The sequence below is a fragment of the Haliotis rufescens genome, unplaced genomic scaffold (genome assembly GCF_023055435.1).
Source record: "Haliotis rufescens isolate VD_foot unplaced genomic scaffold, xgHalRufe1.0.p SCAF_2, whole genome shotgun sequence".
In the NCBI taxonomy this organism is placed as follows: Eukaryota; Metazoa; Mollusca; class Gastropoda; order Lepetellida; family Haliotidae; genus Haliotis; species Haliotis rufescens.
Window position 1 is genome coordinate 2,971,179 of NW_025963890.1, and position 23,243 is coordinate 2,994,421.

At 45.9% G+C, this 23,243-nt stretch overlaps 1 protein-coding gene and 2 long non-coding RNA genes across 26 annotated transcripts in view; 1 reads left to right on the forward strand and 2 right to left on the reverse strand.

Moving 5' to 3' along the window:
* The window catches only part of LOC124116740, a 178,995-nt gene that overhangs the window by 144,623 nt on the left and 11,129 nt on the right, over positions 1-23,243 (forward strand). For 22 of the 24 annotated variants that reach the window (XM_048399488.1, XM_048399481.1, XM_048399484.1 and 19 more), the window contains 11 exons: positions 78-243; positions 3,157-3,276; positions 5,177-5,252; positions 6,374-6,407; positions 9,801-9,939; positions 10,241-10,349; positions 16,447-16,608; positions 19,127-19,280; positions 20,676-20,742; positions 21,280-21,367; positions 22,308-22,489. In XM_048399488.1, coding sequence (XP_048255445.1) covers positions 78-243; positions 3,157-3,276; positions 5,177-5,252; positions 6,374-6,407; positions 9,801-9,939; positions 10,241-10,349; positions 16,447-16,608; positions 19,127-19,280; positions 20,676-20,742; positions 21,280-21,367; positions 22,308-22,489 — 1,297 coding nt within the window. Of the gene's footprint in view, positions 1-77; positions 244-3,156; positions 3,277-5,176; positions 5,253-6,373; positions 6,408-9,800; positions 9,940-10,183; positions 10,350-16,446; positions 16,609-19,126; positions 19,281-20,675; positions 20,743-21,279; positions 21,368-22,307; positions 22,490-23,243 lie in introns of those variants that run through there. The other 2 variants (XR_007222136.1, XM_048399504.1) reach the window with 2 other exon arrangements.
* Positions 10,689-14,256, reverse strand: LOC125382014. Its single transcript, XR_007222140.1, has 3 exons — positions 13,847-14,256; positions 10,961-11,075; positions 10,689-10,787 (listed from the first exon to the last, which is right to left on the reverse strand). It is a non-coding gene; the product is annotated as an uncharacterized LOC125382014 (long non-coding RNA).
* LOC125382013 lies at positions 14,677-16,453 on the reverse strand. The gene is made up of 2 exons (XR_007222139.1): positions 15,674-16,453; positions 14,677-15,549 (listed from the first exon to the last, which is right to left on the reverse strand). It is a non-coding gene; the product is annotated as an uncharacterized LOC125382013 (long non-coding RNA).

A 23,243-nucleotide genomic window follows, 5' to 3' on the forward strand; every position in this document is an offset into this window, starting at 1 on the left:
CACCTCTTTTTTGACACTCCTGTATTGTGATAGAAGACAATGGACTCACCAAACCAATATGTGTTCTTTTTTATCAGCTATAAACCCTTGCTACTGATCTCCTTTGATGGCTTCCGTGCCGACTACCTGTCTCGTGGCCTCACTCCAGTACTGCAGCGTCTGGTGGAATGTGGAAGCCACTCACCCTACATGAGGCCATCCTACCCAAGCAAGACCTTCCCGAACCAGTACACTCTAGTCACAGTATGTGATCACAGCCCACAGGACACTATACTCACAGCCTGTCCCCTACCAGTACACTATAACCCCATCAATACACTTTACCCCTACAGTACACTTTAACCCTACCAATGCACTTTACCCCTACAGTACACTATAACCCTATCAATACACTTTACCCCTACAGTACACTATAACACTATCAATACAATTTACCCCTACAGTACACTATATCCCTATCAATACACTTTATCCTACAGTACACTATAACCCTATCAATACACTTTACCCCTACAGTACACTATATCCCTATCAATACACTTTACCCCTACAGTACACTATATCCCAATCAATACACTTTTCCCCTACAGTACACTATAACCCTATCAATACACTTTACCCCTACAGTACACTATAACCCTATCAATACACTTTACCCTTACAGCACACTATAACCCTATCAATACACTTTACCCCTTCCCCTACCAGTACACTACAAGAGATAAAACAGACATAGAGAATCTCACCCACGTGTCTTTTGATATCAAATATATCAACACGAGTTGATAAAAGTGGAAAAATTCCGAGGCTTGCCGAGGAGTTTTTCAACTTTTATCAACGAGTGTACACAATATTCCTACCAGGACACTATAACCCTACCAGTACATTACAACACAGACAGTACACTATATCCCTACCAGTACACTATAATACAGACAGTACACAATAACCCTACCAGTACACTATAACACAGACAGTACACTATAACCCTACCAGTACATTACAACACAGAGAGTACACTATATCCCTACCAGTACACTATAATACAGACAGTACACAATAACCCTACCAGTACACTATAACACAGACAGTACACTATAACCCTACCAGTACATTACAACACAGAGAGTACACTATATCCCTACCAGTACACTATAATACAGACAGTACACTATAACCCTACCAGTACACTATAATACAGACGGTACAATATAACCCTACCAGTACACTACAACACAGAGAGTACACTATAACCCTACCAGTACACTATAACACAGAGAGTACACTATACCCCTACCAGTACATAACAGCACAGACAGAACACCATATCCCTACCAGTACACTATAATACAGACAGTACACTATAACCCTACCGGTACACTATAATACAGACAGTACACTATATCCCTACCAGTACATTATAATACAGACAGTACACTATAACCCTACCAGTACACTATAATACAGACAGTACACTATAACCCTACCAGTACACTATAACACAGAGAGTACACTATACCCCTACCAGTACATTACAACACAGACAGTACACTATACACCTACCAGTACACTATAACCCTACCAGTACATTACAACACAGACAGTACACTATATCCCTACCAGTACACTATAATACAGACAGTACACAATAACCCTACCAGTACACTATAACACAGACAGTACACTATAACCCTACCAGTACATTACAACACAGAGAGTACACTATATCCCTACCAGTACACTATAATACAGACAGTACACTATAACCCTACCAGTACACTATAATACAGACAGTACACTATAACCCTACCAGTACACTACAACACAGAGAGTACACTATAACCCTACCAGTACACTATAACACAGAGAGTACACTATACCCCTACCAGTACATAACAGCACAGACAGTACACCATATCCCTACCAGTACACTATAATACAGACAGTACACTATAACCCTACCAGTACACTATAATACAGACAGTACACTATATCCCTACCAGTACATTATAATACAGACAGTACACTATAACCCTACAAGTACACTATTATACAGACAGTACACTATAACCCTACCAGTACACTATAACACAGAGAGTACACTATACCCCTACCAGTACATTACAACACAGACAGTACACTATACACCTACCAGTACACTATAACCCTACCAGTACACTAGAACACAGACAGTACACTATAACCCTACCAGTACACTATAACACAGAGAGTACACTATACCCCTACCAGTACACTACAACACAGACAGTGTACTATAACCCTACCAGTACACTATAACACAGACAGTACACTATACCCCTACCAGTACACTACAACACAGACAGTACACTATAACCCTACCAGTACACAAAACCCAACCAGTACATGACAACACAGACAGTACACTTTAACACCGACCAGTACGCTACAACACAGACAGTACACTATTACACCGACCAGAACACTATAACACAGACAGTACACAATAACACCGACCAGTACACTACAGCACAGACAGTACACAATAACACCGATCAGTACAATACAACACTGACAGTACACTATATTATAGCTAAAATGGATAGAATTATCATTAAACCGCCCGCATGTTACCAGAAATGAGGCGGGCCACTGTAACTTGATAATGCCCTCATATTGCTTGACGATGGGCCATTATCACGCCCGTTGTTAGGTAACGTCATAGGGATAGGAAAAGGTGACATCACGTTTAATAGTGACGTCATCTGGTTTGTTCTATGACGTTTCCATATTGGTAAAAGTGGGTCAGTGTAATTCGTGTTGATTGCACTAAATGTTTTAAAACCGATATTGTTTATTTTTATTTTATAACAAATTCTATCCATTTAGCTATAATAACGGTAAAGCTATTTTTCAGGGCATTATCATTTGCAGAAGCCCTCAGTCTTTTCAACTGCCCTCCTTCGTCGGACAGTTAATGGAATACATCGGTCTTCTGCAAATGATAATGCCCTGAAAAATAGCGTTACCTTTATAACACCGACCGGTACATTACAACACAGACAGTTACTATAAAACCGACCAGTACACCACAGCACAGACAGTACACTACAACACAGACAGTACACTACAACACAGACAGTACGCGTTATCATCATTGTCTTCTTCTCCACACAGGGTCTGTACCCGGAGTCGCACGGCATCGTGGACAACACCATGTACGACTTTGACATGGGGAAGAAATTTGCCATGGGAGGAGAACACTCCTCTGACCCAGGCTGGTGGCGTGGGGAGCCGGTAAGTCTACCGTCCATCAATGAAGGAGTGGGGTAGGTGCCGGCAAGTCTACTGTCCATGAATGTAGGAGTGGGGTGGGAGCCGGCAAGTCTACTGTCCATGAATGTAGGAGTGGGGTGGGAGCCGGCAAGTCTACCGTCCATCAATGAAGGAGTGGGGTAGGTGCCGGCAAGTCTACTGTCCATGAATGTAGGAGTGGGGTGGGTGCCGGCAAGTCTACTGTCCATCAGTGAAGGAGAGGGATGGGTGCCGGCAAGTCTACTGTCCATTAATGTAAGAGCGGGGTGGGTGCCGGCAAGTCTACTGTCCATTAATGTAAGAGCGGGGTGGGTGCCGGCAAGTCTACTGTCCATTAATGTAAGAGCGGGGTGGGTGCCGGCAAGTCTACTGTCCATGAATGTAGGAGAGGGATGGCAGCTGGGAAGTCTCCGGTGATTGCGGAGACAAACAATCTTTGAAAAAAGAAGCGCACGGGTAGATTTTAAGTAAATTTATTGTACCTCATAAAGGCGATATATTTAATTCAATATCATAGATACAAATGTGAAATTTTGGAGCTCGATAGTCACATGTTGTTGTACAACGGCATTGAAAACAATTCATTGTCATGTCACCTAAGGCCACAAGGTTGCACTGAATTTAGTATCTCGTGTGACCGCTCCGGGCAGCAATCACGGCTCTGCATCTCCTCGGCACTGACTGGATAAGTGTACAAATTCTGTACTGCGGAATTCTGCTCCATTCTGCTTGTAACGCGTTGGCCAGTTGTGGGGGGGTCTGTGGGAGTGTGCTGATGTTGACGTACATGTCGATCGAGTTCATTCCAGAAGTGTTCGATTGGGTTGAGATCTGGAGATCTCGACGGCCAGGGCAAGGCGTTGATGTTGGCCTTAGGGAGGTAGATTCTCCTCTTAGGATACTTCCTATGGCGATGTTCGGATCGGCAGCGCTGAGTCTCGGCATTTTCGAACTTGAAAGATGTTGACAATTTAATGACAAATTATTGGCTTATGCTTGCCTTTTTATAGCCACTACCACGAGTTACGAATGTCATAACATGCACGTGCATTTTGCTTTACTGTTTTGCTCCATGACATTTTGTGTGAAAACAATACCGTTTAAGACATTGCAAATCGACAGTGGCTGGATTTTGACGCACTGTTTGTCGAATATCAGGCAACCAACATTTTCCAAAAACATATATCCCTTTTTATGCCGGATTTTTTTGTGTAGTCAGGTTCAAAGAACATACATTGATGTTGCCACTCCAATCTTCATTCCCCACATTACACGTATATACCAGGCAATCTAGGCCATTTTTTTCACCCAATTAAGAGATAAATATTGATATTTAGTGGTTTTATTGGATTTATGCAAACGATTGAGTATTCTACATGCATCCTTGGGTCTGTTTACCCCAATGTAGAAGTTCAGTTCACTCAAATATGTCATCAGAGACCAATAGTGGATTGATATTCTGCCTAGCCATCAATCTATTCAAATTGGTCGCCATCTTGATTTTTTGCAGATTTGTCAATAGTCGAAAACGTTCAGTAGTTATGAATATCACATGCACATGCTTTTTTTCATCAAAACATTGAACCTCATCTGAAATATGGAAGATATATTGATAATTGGTTGCCATATTGGATTATGCAAATTAGACATATTTCCTAAACTAGGATTGTTTGGGACTTTCAGTATGTTGTTTTGGGGACCTTGTAGAAATGCATTGTGGTTAAATACATTCTGTTGCAGTTTGTTCCCTGCAAAACCTTATTTTGCCTGGACTATTACTCAATGTTATGACAAGGATGACAAACTATTCTACTCATGAATATTTAGCAACCGCATGTTACATATGGAACTACTTGCATTGCGTTTATACTTGTCATAACAGCTATGGTTGACAGCTCAGAGGCAAGGGAAGAGGTCTGCAACCTACTTCTGGCCAGGGTCGGATGTACAGATTGATGGTATGTACGCCACGGAATGGTTGACACTTAAATGACATGGGTCGGATGTATAGATTCATCGTACGTACTATACGAATGGTTGACACTTATATGACATTGGTCGGATGTATAGATTCATCGTACGTACTATACGGAATGGTTGACACTTATATGACATTGGTCGGATGTGTAGATTCATCGTACATACTATACGGAATGGTTGACACTTATATGACATTGGTCAGATGTATAGATTCCTCGTACGTACTATACGGAATGGTTGACACTTATATGACATGGGTCGGATGTATAGATTCATCGTACGTACTATATGGAATGGTTGACACTGATATGACATTGGTCAGATGTGTAGATTCATCGTACGTACTATACGGAATGGTTGACACTTATATGACATTGGTCGGATGTGTAGATTCATCGTACGTACTATACGGAATGGTTGACACTTATATGACATGGGTCGGATGAGTAGATTCATCGTACGTACTATACGGAATGGTTGACACTTATATGACATTGGTCGGATGTTAGATTCATCGTACGTACTATACGGAATGGTTGACACTTATATGACATTGGTCGGATGTGTAGATTCATCGTACGTACTATACGGAATGGTTGACACTTATATGACATTGGTCGGATATGTAGATTCATCGTACGTACTATGCGGAATGGTTGACACTTATATGACATTGGTCGGGTGTGTAGATTCATCGTACGTACTATATGGAATGGTTGACACTGATATGACATTGGTCGGATGTATAGATTCATCGTACGTACTATACGGAATGGTTGACACTTATATGACATTGGTCGGATGTGTAGATTCATCGTACGTACTATACGGAATGGTTGACTCTTATATGACATTGGTAGGATGAGTAGATTCATCGTACATACTATACGGAATGGTTGACACTGATATGACATTGGTCGGATGTGTAGATTTATCGTACGTACTATGCGGAATGGTTGACACTTATATGACACTGGTCGGATGTGTAGATTCATTGTACGTACTCCACGAATGTTGAACTGTATCAATGATAAATAGTTTTATTCGGCACACTGCCATGTACAATTCATGATCATGTTACATGTATCCACCTCCCCAGGGTCCTATCCAGACACATATCGCAGATACGACGGGTGAGAAAGTTTTAATCATTCTTCATTATTTAATCAAATACATACGTTGCCTTCTCGGGCAGTAGTGTTAAAGCCTCAGTCACACAGACAATGCAACCGCGATGCAACCTCCTGGCGACTAAAATATTTGACGATCGCAATGAGGTTTCAGTGGTCTCTGAAAGGTTGCACGGAGGTCGCTACAAGGTTTCTGGGCGTTCGCAAAACCATTCGGTCGCAACTGGTCTTTTGAACATGCACAAAAGACTGGCTGCGGCCGATTTGGTAGCTCGGAGGTTTAATTGGTCTCCTAGAGGTCCCCAAGTGGTGTTATTTTAATCGCAAATAAGTTTCCACTGTGCGGCGATCGGTTTCGTCTACACAAGGGTATGGACCCTTTGCAACCTAGTGACGACCTATGGGTGATTGATCAGTGATGAGGCGGTGATCTGGTTGTCGATCGGTTGCAAAGTGGTTTCCAAGCGTGCGTCGATCATTCGCCGTTGGGTTGGCAGCATGTCACCGTCTATAAAAGACCTGTCTGTGCATCACAGCATCATTTTGTCATAAGTACTCAGAGAATTCACATCAATTATTTCCATTCATCACTATGGTCTGTAAAAGCAGGGAAACAAAAAGAACCAGAAATTGTAGAAGATACAAAAGAGACAACTGCTGTGGTGCACAGGTGTGCTACAATTGAGCCAGAGCCAACAACATCTCAACGAAATGAGAGGCAGATTCCTGATGAGGAAGAAGAGCCGGAGATGTCCGATGTTGACAGGCTCCATTCTGAGGTAGCCCACGAAATCCCCACGACTTTCTTTCTTCAATCCTACCATCAGATTCTCATAGTCTCCTGGTTGTGGCGTCTTGCGTCTCAGTCAATACAGCTTTCGCCTTGTCCTCATTCTTCTGTACACCATCATCGCAGCAACTGCGGCATTTTTATTTATTCTTTGCAGGCGGAGCAACAGCAACTGCAACTGTTCTGCTGTTAACATCTTGGCAACTTGCAAACAAATGATTTAATTCAGAAAAGCATCCTTTTTATATGCATTATGTTTTGATCGGTGATCGATCGACATCTAGTCACCAACCAGTCCCCGTTCAGTTGCAACAAGTCACCGAAGATTCGCTGACTATAGTCACCGATCGGTCTCAACCAGTTGCAAACATTTCGCCGTATCTTCGGTGAACAGTTGCAGATCAATCACTAACAAGTTGCAAAACCTATCGGTGATTGATCAGCGATCATACCCTAATTCCAAATATGGGCAGAAGTAGTTGCACCGGTCTCAGCGATCGCCAGTCGGTCGCAAAGGAAATCAGTCGCCAAGAGGTTGTATCGTGGTCGCATTGTCTGTGTGACTGTAGCTTAATTTACTATTCCACACATAGCACGAATCCCACGAATCGCCACGATTTGTAAATTTTAGGATTCATGGAATTTAGCAAATATTCTGGTTCAGTTCGTGACGCTCTACGATCTAGTTACGATACAGGTACGATAGAGTTACGAATATTCGTGGGATTCGGCTGGATTCGCATGAATATTGTCAAGAATTCACTACGATTTACAAGAAGCTATTAAGAATACTGCACGAAAGTTAGGAATCAGTTACGAATAAGTTAAAAATACGCCGAATGCATGTACGAATCAGTACGAATAAAAATGAATTCGTGACAATTCTTGACAATTTTTGAGGTTTTCCCTCAAGATAGCTATAAAAAGGCCTCCCACCCATGCATCAGCTTCAAAATGGATGTCCAACGGAGAGTAGCTGTATTATTGGCCCTGGAACTGGAGTATCAACACCAGCTGCTGATAGCTAGAAGCAGCTAATGACCTGAAATCAATGTTAATTTCCTTATATACCCAATTTGCTGGCAATCGTAGCTGATTCGTGATTGGATCGTGAGCTTCGTACCTGCTTCGGCGTGTATTCGTGGGATTCGTGACAGATTCGTAGCCGATTCATCGTAAAGCCACGAATTCACGAGTCCCCGAATGAGTTAAGAATACCTACGATTACGATTCAGTTACGATGCCTAAGAATGCATTACGAATTTGTTACGAATTAACTACGATATTTTTGAATCAGGAGTTCGTTGCCAAAATTTTGAACAGCTCAAAATCCAAAAAAATACCAATTCGTGGGATTCGTGGTCTGTGTGGAATAGTAGCATTAAGCAGACAACACGTGTGTTGTGTACAACATGCATATGACTGAAGGCAGCAGTCCAGGCCTTACTGCAGAATGAGGGGGCGCCACTTTCGTCCACAGTTCGTTTCGTCGACAGTGTTATCAAAACAAAGTTATGCACCAGTGCTTGGAAGGGTAATACGCTGACTCCTTCAGAAATATAGTAGTGAGTGAGTGAGTAAGTATGGTTTTGCGCCGCTTTTAGCAATATTCTAGCAATATCATGGCAGGGGTCACCAGAAATGGGCTTCACACATTGTCCCCATGTTGGGAATCGAACCCGGGTCTTCGGCGTGACGAGCGAACGCTTTAACCACTAGCGTACCCACCACCCCCAGAAACATAATAGACCTGACCGTGTTAAATAAGATAAAGAAGAATAAGAGAGATCGTTGAATAGATTTATTATATACATATATCATATTACCAAATATAGCATATCATAGTATCAACAAACAATATTCGTTGGTACTTATAAGAACTTCGCTCAATTCATCTTTTAAGTCAGCAATCTTTCGGCCATGGGAGTCGTGTCAATTTTCATTTGTCAGAGGGGTACACAAACTACGTGATCTAGACTGCCAGTTCCATTTTTCTGGAAGTCTCGGTGGCTGAGTGGGCTAGATCACTTACTTTGTGTGCTGGCGATTAGGTGCCTCACCCTGGCAGTGTGGGTTCGAATCCCGGATGGGACTCAACCAGAAAATGTACTAGAATCTGTACTTTACTAAGAAAATGTTATCCCAAGTAAAACATTTGTTACATTCATAATAATTGCTTTAGTAAAAGAGTGCTTACCCTTATTTACTTCTAAGCTACTCCTTAGCAGGGTATTTTTCATTATTCGATCGTCTTCATTTCAAGTGTTAATTGTAATAAGTTTGTTCTCCAGTTTAATGGATCTTGGATCCGCCCATTATCAAGTGAGGGATGAGATTTACTGAGTGTAGTCGAATCACCTCGATCTCACCACAATTACTGTAGTCGAGCTGACTAGACGAAATGAACTGCAGTCAAAAGAAGGCTGCACCCAGAATGACAATGGTGACGGGTTGGTTTGAGGAAGCTATTATCGATCCTACACAAAAGACATTAAACACATGTAATTTCTTTCACTAAATATGCGGCGTATGTGATCATGTTGTTTGAGCGTTACAGTCACCATCTCGTGTGGACACAGTATCATGCTGCAGTGTCTCCTGCACAGGTCAGTGCCGTTCAGTGACCGCGTGGAGACTGTGGTCAGCTGGTTGACCAGGCCCGCCGCCGAGAGACCGGACTTCATCACGCTCTACTTTAACCAACCCGACTCTGCTGGACACAGCGATGGCCCCAGATCTGACGAGGTGACCAGCACTGTTGTCATTTAACATATGGATAGAATATAGTACGGATTCGCAAATAGCACACTTATAGTTTGATTTTGAATTGTTAGTTTGCGCTTTGACCATCATCTCAAGTTAACTAGTCTGAATTACAACACTTGCAATGCTATATTGTTGAGTATACAACATTGTTACAATACATAGAGGGTTGTGCAAACCAATGACACAAAGGAATAATCTAACATAACATGCGCTGTCTTGGTAGAAGCGGGACACGTGATACAGAATACATTTGACAAGTCTAACTGACAACCTACTCCAGGTTAATGACAGTCTAAGGATGCTGGACGAGTTGATGGACACACTGATGGCCCTACTGTACCAGAGCAACCTCCACAACTGTGTCAACATCGTCATAACCGCCGACCACGGTAAGTATATAGTACACTGATGACAACCTCCACAACACCGTCATCACCACAACCACGGTAAGTATATAGTAAACCGATGACAACTCCACAACATCGTCATCCCCGCCGACCACGGTAAGTATATAGTACACCGATGACAACCTCCACAACACCGTCATCACCGCCGACCACAGTAAGTATATAGTACACCGATGACAACCTCTACAGCACCGTCATCCCCGCCGACCACGGTAAGTAAATAGTACACCGATGACAACTCCACAACTGTGTCAACACCGCCGACCATGGTAAGTATATAGTACACCGATGACAACCTCCACAACACCGTCATCACCGCCGACCACGGTAAGTATATAGTACACCGATGACAACCCCCACAACTGTGTCAACACCGTCATCACCACGACCACGGTAAGTATATAGTACACCGATGACAACCTCCACAACTGTGTCAACACCGCCGACCACGGTAAGTATATAGTACACCGATGACAACCCCCACAACATCGTCATAACCGCCGACCACGGTAAGTATATAGTACACTGATGACAACCTCCACAACACCGTCATCACCACAACCACGGTAAGTATATAGTAAACCGATGACAACTCCACAACATCGTCATCCCCGCCGACCACGGTAAGTATATAGTACACCGATGACAACCTCCACAACACCGTCATCACCGCCGACCACAGTAAGTATATAGTACACCGATGACAACCTCTACAGCACCGTCATCCCCGCCGACCACGGTAAGTAAATAGTACACCGATGACAACTCCACAACTGTGTCAACACCGCCGACCATGGTAAGTATATAGTACACCGATGACAACCTCCACAACACCGTCATCACCGCCGACCACGGTAAGTATATAGTACACCGATGACAACCCCCACAACTGTGTCAACACCGTCATCACCACGACCACGGTAAGTATATAGTACACCGATGACAACCTCCACAACTGTGTCAACACCGCCGACCACGGTAAGTATATAGTACACCGATGACAACCCCCACAACTGTGTCAACACCGCCGACCACGGTAAGTATATAGTACACCGATGACAACCTCCACAACACCGTCATCACCGCCGACCACGGTAAGTATATAGTACACCGATGACAACCTCCACAACTGTGTCAACACCGCCGACCACGGTAAGTATATAGTACACCGATGACAACCCCCACAACTGTGTCAACACCGTCATCACCACGACCACGGTAAGTATATAGTACACCGATGACAACCTCCACAACTGTGTCAACACCGCCGACCACGGTAAGTATATAGTACACCGATGACAACCCCCACAACTGTGTCAACACCGCCGACCACGGTAAGTATATAGTACACCGATGACAACTCCACAACTGTGTCATCACTGCCGACCATGGTAAGTATATAGTACACCGATGACAACCTCCACAACTGTGTCAACACCGCCGACCACGGTAAGTATATAGTACACCGATGACAACCTCCACAACTGTGTCAACACCGCCGACCACGGTAAGTATATAGTACACCGATGACAACCCCCACAACTGTGTCAACACCGCCGACCACGGTAAGTATATAGTACACCGATGACAACCCCCACAACTGTGTCAACACCGTCATCACCGCCGACAATGGTAAGTATATAGTACACCGATGACAACCTCCACAACTGTGTAAACACCGTCATCACCACGACCACGGTAAGTATATAGTACACCGATGACAACTCAACAACTGTGTCATCACCGCCGACCACGGTAAGTATATAGTACACCGATGACAACCCCCACAACTGTGTCAACACCGCCGACCACGGTAAGTATATAGTACACCGATGACAACTCCACAACTGTGTCATCACCGCCGACCATGGTAAGTATATAGTACACCGATGACAACCTCCACAACTGTGTCAACACCGCCGACCACGGTAAGTATATAGTACACCGATGACAACCTCCACAACTGTGTCAACACCGCCGACCACGGTAAGTATATAGTACACCGATGACAACTCCACAACTGTGTCAACACCGCCGACCACGGTAAGTATATAGTACACCGATGACAACCCCCACAACTGTGTCAACACCGCCGACCACGGTAAGTATATAGTACACCGATGACAACCTCCACAACTGTGTCAACACCGTCATCACCACGACCACGGTAAGTATATAGTACACCGATGACAACTCCACAACTGTGTCATCACCGCCGACCACGGTAAGTATATAGTACACCGATGACAACCCCCACAACTGTGTCAACACCGCCGACCACGGTAAGTATATAGTACACCGATGACAACTCCACAACTGTGTCATCACCGCCGACCATGGTAAGTATATAGTACACCGATGACAACCTCCACAACTGTGTCAACACCGCCGACCACGGTAAGTATATAGTACACCGATGACAACCCCCACAACTGTGTCAACACCGCCGACCACGGTAAGTATATAGTACACCGATGACAACTCCACAACTGTGTCATCACCGCCGACCACGGTAAGTATATAGTACACCGATGACAACCCCCACAACTGTGTCAACACCGCCGACCACGGTAAGTATATAGTACACCGATGACAACTCCACAACTGTGTCATCACCGCCGACCATGGTAAGTATATAGTACACCGATGACAACCTCCACAACTGTGTCAACACCGCCGACCACGGTAAGTATATAGTACACCGATGACAACCCCCACAACTGTGTCAACACCGCCGACCACGGTAAGTATATAGTACACCGATGACAACTCCACAACTGTGTCATCACCGCCGACCATGGTAAGTATATAGTACACCGATGACAACCCCCACAACTGTGTCAACACCGCCGACCACGGTAAGTATATAGTACACCGATGACAACCTCCACAACTGTGTCAACACCGCCGACCACGGTAAGTATATAGTACACCGATGACAACTCCACAACTGTGTCATCACCGCCGACCATGGTAAGTATATAGTACACCGATGACAACCTCCACAACTGTGTCAACACCGCCGGCCACGGTAAGTATAAAGTACACCGATGACAACCTCCACAACTGTGTCAACACCGCCGACCACGGTAAGTATATAGTACACCGATGACAACCCCCACAACTGTGTCAACACCGCCGACCACGGTAAGTATATAGTACACCGATGACAACCTCCACAACTGTGTCAACACCGTCATCACCGCCGACCATGGTAAGTATATAGTACACCGATGACAACCTCCACAACTGTGTCAACACCGTCATCACCACGACCACGGTAAGTATATAGTACACCGATGACAACTCCACAACTGTGTCATCACCGCCGACCACGGTAAGTATATAGTACACCGATGACAACCCCCACAACTGTGTCAACACCGCCCACCACGGTAAGTATATAGTACACCAATGACAACTCCACAACTGTGTCATCACCGCCGACCATGGTAAGTATATAGTACACCGATGACAACCTCCACAACTGTGTCAACACCGCAGACCACGGTAAGTAGATAGTACACCGATGACAACCTCCACAACTGTGTCAACACCGCCGACCACGGTAAGTATATAGTACACCGATGACAACTCCACAACTGTGTCAACACCGCCGACCACGGTAAGTATATAGTACACCGATGACAACCCCCACAACTGTGTCAACACCGCCGACCACGGTAAGTATATAGTACACCGATGACAACCTCCACAACTGTGTCAACACCGTCATCACCACGACCACGGTAAGTATATAGTACACCGATGACAACTCCACAACTGTGTCATCACCGCCGACCACGGTAAGTATATAGTACACCGATGACAACCTCCACAACTGTGTCAACACCGCCGACCACGGTAAGTATATAGTACACCGATGACAACCCCCACAACTGTGTCAACACGGCCGACCACGGTAAGTATATAGTACACCGATGACAACTCCACAACTGTGTCATCACCGCCGACCACGGTAAGTATATAGTACACCGATGACAACTCCACAACTGTGTCATCACCGCCGACCATGGTAAGTATATAGTACACCGATGACAACCTCCACAACTGTGTCAACACCGCCGACCACGGTAAGTATATAGTACACCGATGACAACCTCCACAACTGTGTCAACACCGCCGACCACGGTAAGTATATAGTACACCGATGACAACCCCCACAACTGTGTCAACACCGCCGACCACGGTAAGTATATAGTACACCGATGACAACCTCCACAACTGTGTCAACACCGCCGACCACGGTAAGTATATAGTACACCGATGACAACTCCACAACTGTGTCATCACCGCCGACCACGGTAAGTATATAGTACACCGATGACAACCCCCACAACTGTGTCAACACCGCCGACCATGGTAAGTATATAGTACACCGATGACAACCCCCACAACTGTGTCAACACCGCCGACCACGGTAAGTATATAGTACACCGATGACAACCCCCACAACTGTGTCAACACCGTCATCACCACGACCACGGTAAGTATATAGTACACCGATGACAACCCCCACAACTGTGTCATCACCGCCGACCACGGTAAGTATATAGTACACCGATGACAACCCCCACAACTGTGTCATCACCGTCAACACCACGACCACGGTAAGTATATAGTACACCGATGACAACCCCCACAACTGTGTCATCACCGTCAACACCGCCGACCACGGTAAGTATATAGTACACCGATGACAACCCCCACAACTGTGTCATCACCGTCAACACCGCCGACCAAGGTAAGTATATAGTACACCGATGACAACCTCCACAACTGTGTCATCACTGTCAACACCACGACCACGGTAAGTATATAGTACACCGATGACAACCCCCACAACTGTGTCATCACTGTCAACACCGCCGACCACGATAAGTATATAGTACACCGATGACAACCCCCACAACTGTGTCATCATCTTCAACACCGCCGACCAAGGTAAGTATATAGTACACCGATGACAACCTCCACAACTGTGTCAACACCGTCATCACCACGACCACGGTAAGTATATAGTACACCGATGACAACCCCCACAACTGTGTCATCACCGCCGACCACGGTAAGTATATAGTACACCGATGACAACCTCCACAACTGTGTCAACACCGTCATCACCACGACCACGGTAAGTATATAGTACACCGATGACAACCTCCACAACTGTGTCAACACCGTCATCACCACGACCACGGTAAGTATATAGTACACCGATGACAACCTCCACAACTGTGTCAACACCGCCGACCACGGTAAGTATATAGTACACCGATGACAACCCCCACAACTGTGTCAACACCGCCGACCACGGTAAGTATATAGTACACCGATGACAACCTCCACAACTGTGTCAACACCGTCAACACCGCCGACCACGGTAAGTATATAGTACACCGATGACAACCTCCACAACTGTGTCAACACCGTCATCACCACGACCACGGTAAGTATATAGTACACCGATGACAACCTCCACAACTGTGTCAACACCGCCGACCACGGTAAGTATATAGTACACCGATGACAACCTCCACAACTGTGTCAACACCGTCAACACCGCCGACCACGGTAAGTATATAGTACACCGATGACAACCTCCACAACTGTGTCAACACCGTCATCACCACGACCACGGTAAGTATATAGTACACCGATGACAACCTCCACAACTGTGTCAACACCGCCGACCACGGTAAGTATATAGTACACCGATGACAACCCCCACAACTGTGTCATCACCGTCAACACCGCCGACCACGGTAAGTATATAGTACACCGATGACAACCTCCACAACTGTGTCAACACCGTCATCACCACGACCACGGTAAGTATATAGTACACCGATGACAACCTCCACAACTGTGTCAACACCGCCGACCACGGTAAGTATATAGTACACCGATGACAACCCCCACAACTGTGTCAACACCGTCATCACCACGACCACGGTAAGTATATAGTACACCGATGACAACTCCACAACTGTGTCAAGATCATCAGCATTTGCATGTAACAGTTGTCAGTGTCAGACATTCAGAATGTGTGTTTCAGGCATGGCTCCCCTCCAGTGTGACCGACTCTTCCTTTTGTCCAACTTCTTCTCCAGGGATGACATGCGCACCTTCTACGTCTATGAGGGAGCCTTTTCTCACATCAGCAACAAGTACAGCTACAGGAATAGAGACTCCGTCACTCTGGTTACCAACCCCCAGTGTACGTGTGGCGGGCCACTTGCTCCTCGCAGCCCATGTCAAACTATGTTTCCTTCTTTGGAATCAAAGCATTGTCTCTTTGTAATGAGGGGAGTCACTCTTTGAATATTAGAATCTCAACTGAACAACTCTACAATATCTACCATAGTGTTGTTTTGTTAATAGTTTGAGCTTCAACATATTAAGTTTTCCTCTGGCCTTAACTTTGATCACATAAGCTGTGGAATGAATATCCAGATGATGGCTTCAACCAATTTAGATTACTTTGAGCCAACTTGTGGGCAGTCCATATGTCAGGTTCAATATTGAACCAATTCCGGGAATAATGAATTGTTAAAGGTGCCAGAACTACCCTTGTGACCAGTACGCCAGTCTCCAGTGCCCCAGTTCAGTACCCCAGTCTCCAGTGCCCCAGTCTCCAGTACCCCAGTCTCCAGTACCCCAGTCTCCAGTACCTCAGTCTCCAGTACCCCAGTCTCCATTACCCCAGTCTCCCGTACCCCAGTCTCCAGTACCCCGGGAATAATGAGGTTGTTAAAGGTGCCAGAACTACCCTTGTGACCAGTGCCCAAGTCTCCAGTACCCCAGTCTCCAGTACTCCAGTACTCCAGTCTCCAGTACCCCAGTCTCCAGTGCCCCAGTCTCCAGTGCCCCAGTCTCCAGTACCCATGTTCCCCGGTACCCCAGTCTCCAGTACCCCGGTACCCCAGTCTCCAGTACCCCAGTCTCCAGTGCCCCAGTCTCCAGTGCCCCAGTCTCCAGTACCCCAGTCTCCAGTGCCCCAGTCTCCAGTACCCGTTCCCCGGTACCCCAGTCTCCAGTACCCCAGTACCCCGGTACCCCAGTCTCCAGTACCCCAGTCTCCAGTGCCCCAGTCTCCAGTGCCCCAGTCTCCAGTACCCCAGTCTCCAGTGCCCCAGTCTCCAGTACCCCGGTACCCCAGTCTCCAGTGCCCCAGTCTCCAGTACCCCAGTCTCCAGTGCCCCAGTCTCCAGTCTCCAGTACCCCAGTCTCCAGTACCTCAGTCTTCAGTACCCCGTGAATACCGAGGTTGTTAAAAGATCCAGAACTACCCTGGACTGATAACAGCTACACAGACACACGCTTTTAGTATATATTAATGATATCTCCTAAACGGTGATCGACCATGTGGTCCCTTTGCTGGTAACCATCCCCTTATGTTCTAGCCATGGTCCACATACGTTTTACAACAAATGTATGAAGCAATATGATTTGTCCTGCCAGATATTTAGGGTCTGAAAGCCAGACATGAAACCATTCTGAACATTCAGCGAGCGTGTCTGTACGCAGTGGACACATGCTTTGATACCACAATGAGTTTATTGGATTCATTTTGCTCAGTATTTAGAAACAATTCCAGAAACCTGAACATTTTCCTTTACTGTGTAGTTATAGTTGGCTGACCTCGTCAGCTGTCGCCCCGTAATAAGGACATGTCACACCCAGTGTCCTCCCTGTACAGCATGTGTCGCTCCTTACATTCATCCAATAGTTTAAAACACCAGCATGTTAGACGGCATGGAGGCCAACTGTTACTCAAAGTGAGCGCTTAAAACTGATTTCAAGGTGATACTTGTTGCTTTTGATTAGGTGTTAATAAGTAAACAGAACAATGTTTATTTTTGTCCAATAGTCGTCAAACAGCAAAAGGGTCACGGGAACTCACACAGCCATGTTTCCAGGTTGCCAAACGTTATAAAGCTGATTGTAATATTTTCATGTCCAAAAGCGGACGTTTTACGGTAGGCGTCCAAAAGATCTATTGTCACGGGCTCAATCTTTTCCTACCCTTTGTGTTCGCTCTCATGTCATTTTAACTACCGCTACCCATATTCCAAGCGACCGCCTCCGTGGTCTTGTGGTAGAGCGTGCGCCCGGAGAGCGGAAGGTCCGGGGTTCGATCCCCGGCCGCGTCATACCAAAAGACGTTAAAAGATGGTACTTGTTGTTACCCTGTCTGGCGCTCGGCATTAAGGGGCTAAAACAAGGACTGGTCGGCTCGGAGTCAGTATACTGTGTCTGAGTGGGGTATTCATGTTAAACTGAGGCATGGTATCTCAGTGAGCTAGCACTATAAATCGGCATCAGTCCGGACTAGTACAAGCAGCCACACAAACACACACACGTACATGCACGTCGCTATATAAGTGCAATAATCTTGGACGCGACGTTAAACCCAATTTCACCTCACCTCACCATATTCCAAGCTGAAGATGGTAGGGTTACTACAATAATAATAAGAAGAAGAAGTCCGTTTATTATGCGGCATTCCATTCAAGAGAAAACTCATGGCGCTTTAATATTATATCCTCTTCTGTGAACCAATGTGATTTTCATCCTCAGTTATCTTGGGAGCATATGACCCAATCATGAAGTTCATTATCATCATATGCTTTCCGTAAATCTGCCGATTAGTTATTTTAAATCACAACGAAGCTGACATGAGTAGAATGTAGTAGCAGGAAGCAATAGTCGTTATCTGTGTTGTGATGTTGCAGTTAGCCTGGCGGAGATTGCCGATAATCTCCGCTGTAATAACAGCCACGTGCAGGTGATGTACAAGACGGACCTGCCCCGACGCCTCCACTACGCCAACAACGACAGGATCGAGGGGATCTACCTTGACGTCGCTGCCAATTGGACAGCATCGAGGTACACGCCAGTTTCAAAAACCGAAACACCAGTTCTCTAGTCTCCAGTACCCGAGTCTCCAGTCTCCAGTCTCCAGTACCTCAGCCTGCAGTACCCCAGTCCTTAATCCCTAGTATCCCAGTACCCGAGTCTCCATTCTCAAATGTCTGGTATCCAGTATCTCGGTGCTCTACTCTCACTGTACCTTAATCCCTAGTTTTCAGTCCCTCAATACCCTAGTCGCCCATACCTCAATCCCCAGTTTTCAGTCCCTCAATACCCTAGTCGCCCTTACCTCAATCCCCAGTTTTCAGTCCCTCAATCCCCTTGTCGCCAATACCTTAATCCCTAGTTTTCAGTCCCTCAATACCCTAGTCGCCCATACCTCAATCCCTAGTTTTCAGTCCCTCAGTACCCCAGTCGCCCATTCCTTAATCCCTAGTTTTCAGTCCCTCAATACCCTAGTCGCCCATTCCTTAATCTCTAGTTTTCAGTCCCTCAGTACTCGACTCCAGGACATCAGCAGCCTCAACTACAGAACCACAATCCGTCGTCTCAAGTACCTTGATTCATATTGCCAAGTACCTCAATGGCCAACCCTTAATACCCAGTCTCCAGTACCTCTGCGCCATAGTCTCATGAACAATAATCCCCAGTCCTCCGGACCTTACTCCCTAGTCTTGTTGACCTTAATCCCTAGACTCCAATAGCCCTATTTTCCTGTACCTCAGTATCCTAGTCTCCAAGTACCTTAATCCCTTATTCCCGTTAGCTTAATCCTCAGTTTCCTGTACCTAAATTTCCAGTTTCCAATAACCCAGTACCCCAGTACTGCCCTCTCCTGTACCCAGTACCCCAGTACTACCATCTTCTTTACCCTACACCCCAGTACTACCATCTCCTGTACCCTACACCCCAGTACTACCGTCTCCTGTACCCTACACCCAAGTACTACCGTCTCCTGTACCCTACACCCCAGTACTATCGACTCCTGTACCCTACACCCCAGTACTACCGACTCCTGTACCCTACACCCCAGTACTACCATCTTCTTTACCCTACACCCCAGTACTACCGTCTCCTGTACCCTACACCCAAGTACTACCGTCTCCTGTACCCTACACCCCAGTACTATCGACTCCTGTACCCTACACCCCAGTACTACCGACTCCTGTACCCTACACCCCAGTACTACCATCTTCTTTACCCTTCACCCAAGTACTACCGTCTCCTGTACCCTACACACCAGTACTACCGTCTCCTGTACCCTACACCCCAGTACTACCGACTCCTGTCCCCTACACCCCAGTACTACCGTCTCCTGTACCCTACACACCAGTACTACCGTTTCTAGTATTTTTACCTCCAGTCGCAAGTCTCCAGTAACCCAGCCACCCAATGTGTTGTCTGCTGCAGATACCGCAACAACAGATATTGTTCTGGTGGAACTCACGGGTACGACAACGCCTACAGAACCATGCATGTGAGTAACCTCTTGTTAGTCTCTAGTCACAGCTGCACTGCACTGCACTGCCCTCTAGTTAGTCTCTAGTCACAACTGCACTGCGGTTCCCTCTAGTTAGTCTCTAGTCACAGCTACGCTGCAGTGCCCGCTATTTAGTCTCTAGCCACGGCTGCACTGCGGTGCCCTCTACGTGGTCTCTAGTCACAGCTGCACTGCAGTGCCCGCTATTTAGTCTCTAGTCAAAGCTGCACTGCACTGCACTGCCTTCTACGTGGTCTCTAGTCACGGCTGCACTGCAGTGCCCTCTAGTTAGTCTCTAGTCACAGCTGCACTGCAGTGCCGGCTATTTAGTCCCTAGTCACGGCTGCACTGCACTGCCCTCTACGTGGTCTCTAGTCACGGCTGCACTGCAGTGCCGTCTAGTTAGTCTCTAGTCACAGCTGCACTGCGATGCCCTCTAGTAAGTCTCTAGTCATAGTGAAATCTCGGGTGTGCCCATGGAAGAACAAAATTGACAGTTAAATAGTTGTTCCTTTTTTTCAATTCTGTTTGCAGGCACTATTCTTGGCATATGGCCCAGCCTTCAAGATCAACAAAACCATCCCTGGCTTTGACAATATTGAAGTATACAATATGATGGCAGGTATTGACAATATTGAAGTATACAACATGATGGCAGGTAATGACAATATTGAAGTATACAATATGATGGCAGGTAATGACAATATTGAAGTATACAATATGATGGCAGGTAATGACAATATTGAAGTATACAATATGATGGCGGGTAATGACAATATTGAAGTATACAACATGATGGCAGGTAATGACAATATTGAAGTATACAATATGATGGCAGGTAATGACAATATTGAAGTATACAACATGATGGCAGGTAATGACAATATTGAAGTATACAATATGATGGCAGGTAATGACAATATTGAAGTATACAATATGATGGCAGGTAATGACAATATTGAAGTATACAATATGATGGCGGGTAATGACAATATTGAAGTATACAACATGATGGCAGGTAATGACAATATTGAAGTATACAATATGATGGCAGGTAATGACAATATTGAAGTATACAACATGATGGCAGGTAATGACAATATTGAAGTATACAATATGATGGCAGGTAATGACAATATTGAAGTATACAATATGATGGCAGGTAATGACAATATTGAAGTATACAATATGATGGCAGGCAATGACAATATTGAAGTAGACAACATGATGGCAGGTAATGACAATATTGAAGTATACAACATGATGGCAGGTATGAGTGTCAGTGCATTCCTGGTTGTGTCAGTATATCTAGGGAGGAGTACATGATGTGAAGAGGGTCAGTGCATTCCTGGCCGAGTGAGTGAGGGAGAGGTGTGAAGTGAAGGGTTGTGTGTTCTTGTTGGTGGTGCTGAGGCGCCAGGCTGGACAAGGAGAGTGGAAACGACAGATGCATTATATCTTAGCATGGACCCATCAGAAGAACGGTTTGTTATTAGCACCGTCAATGTGGAGAGGTATGAACATGTTCAGACATTCAACTCATAAGCTTGGCTACATTGCAGACGTGCTGGGGATAACTGCAGCTCCCAACAACGGTACACATGGGTCGCTGAATCCCATCCTCCTGTCGCCTCCAAACATCACACGCACCGCAGGAACTCCCTATCTGAATGTGTCTGATGTGGATGAAGCGGACCTCCTCAACATCAGCTCCGTCTGTAGCTGTCCTCTGTCAGCCCAGGAGGTGAGGGGATGGAAAGTGTGAGACTGGTGTGGTGGAGTGGAGTGGAGTGAGTGGGTGTGGGATAGTGTGTGTGGTGGGGGGAGGAGTGGGGGAGACAGTGTGAGAGTAGTGAAGCGGGGGAGGGTGGTGTAATGGAGTGGAGTGAGTGGGTATGGGATATTTTAGGGGGTGGGGGGGTGAGACAGTGTGAGAGTGGTGAAGCGGGGGAGTGTGGGGTAGTGGAGTGGAGTGAGTGGGTGTGGGATAGTGTGTGTGGGGAGGAGTGGGGAGGGGAGACAGTGTGAGAGTGGTGAAGTGGGGAAGTTTGGTGTAGTGGAGTGGAGTAAGTGGGTGTGGAATAGTGTGTGTGGGGAGGGGAGACAGTGTGAGAGTGGTGAAGTGGGGAAGTTTGGTGTAGTGGAGTGGAGTAAGTGGGTGTGGAATAGTGTGTGTGGGGAGGGGAGACAGTGTGAGAGTGGTGAAGTGGGGAAGTTTGGTGTAGTGGAGTGGAGTAAGTGGGTGTGGAATAGTGTGTGTGGGGAGGGGAGACAGTGTGAGAGTGGTGAAGTGGGGAAGTTTGGTGAAGTGGAGTGGAGTAAGTGGGTGTGGAATAGTGTGTGTGGGGAGGGGAGACAGTGTGAGAGTGGTGAAGTGGGGAAGTTTGGTGTAGTGGAGTGGAGTAAGTGGGTGTGGAATAGTGTGTGTGGGGAGGGGAGACAGTGTGAGAGTGGTGAAGTGGGGAAGTTTGGTGTTGTGGAGTGGAGTAAGTGGGTGT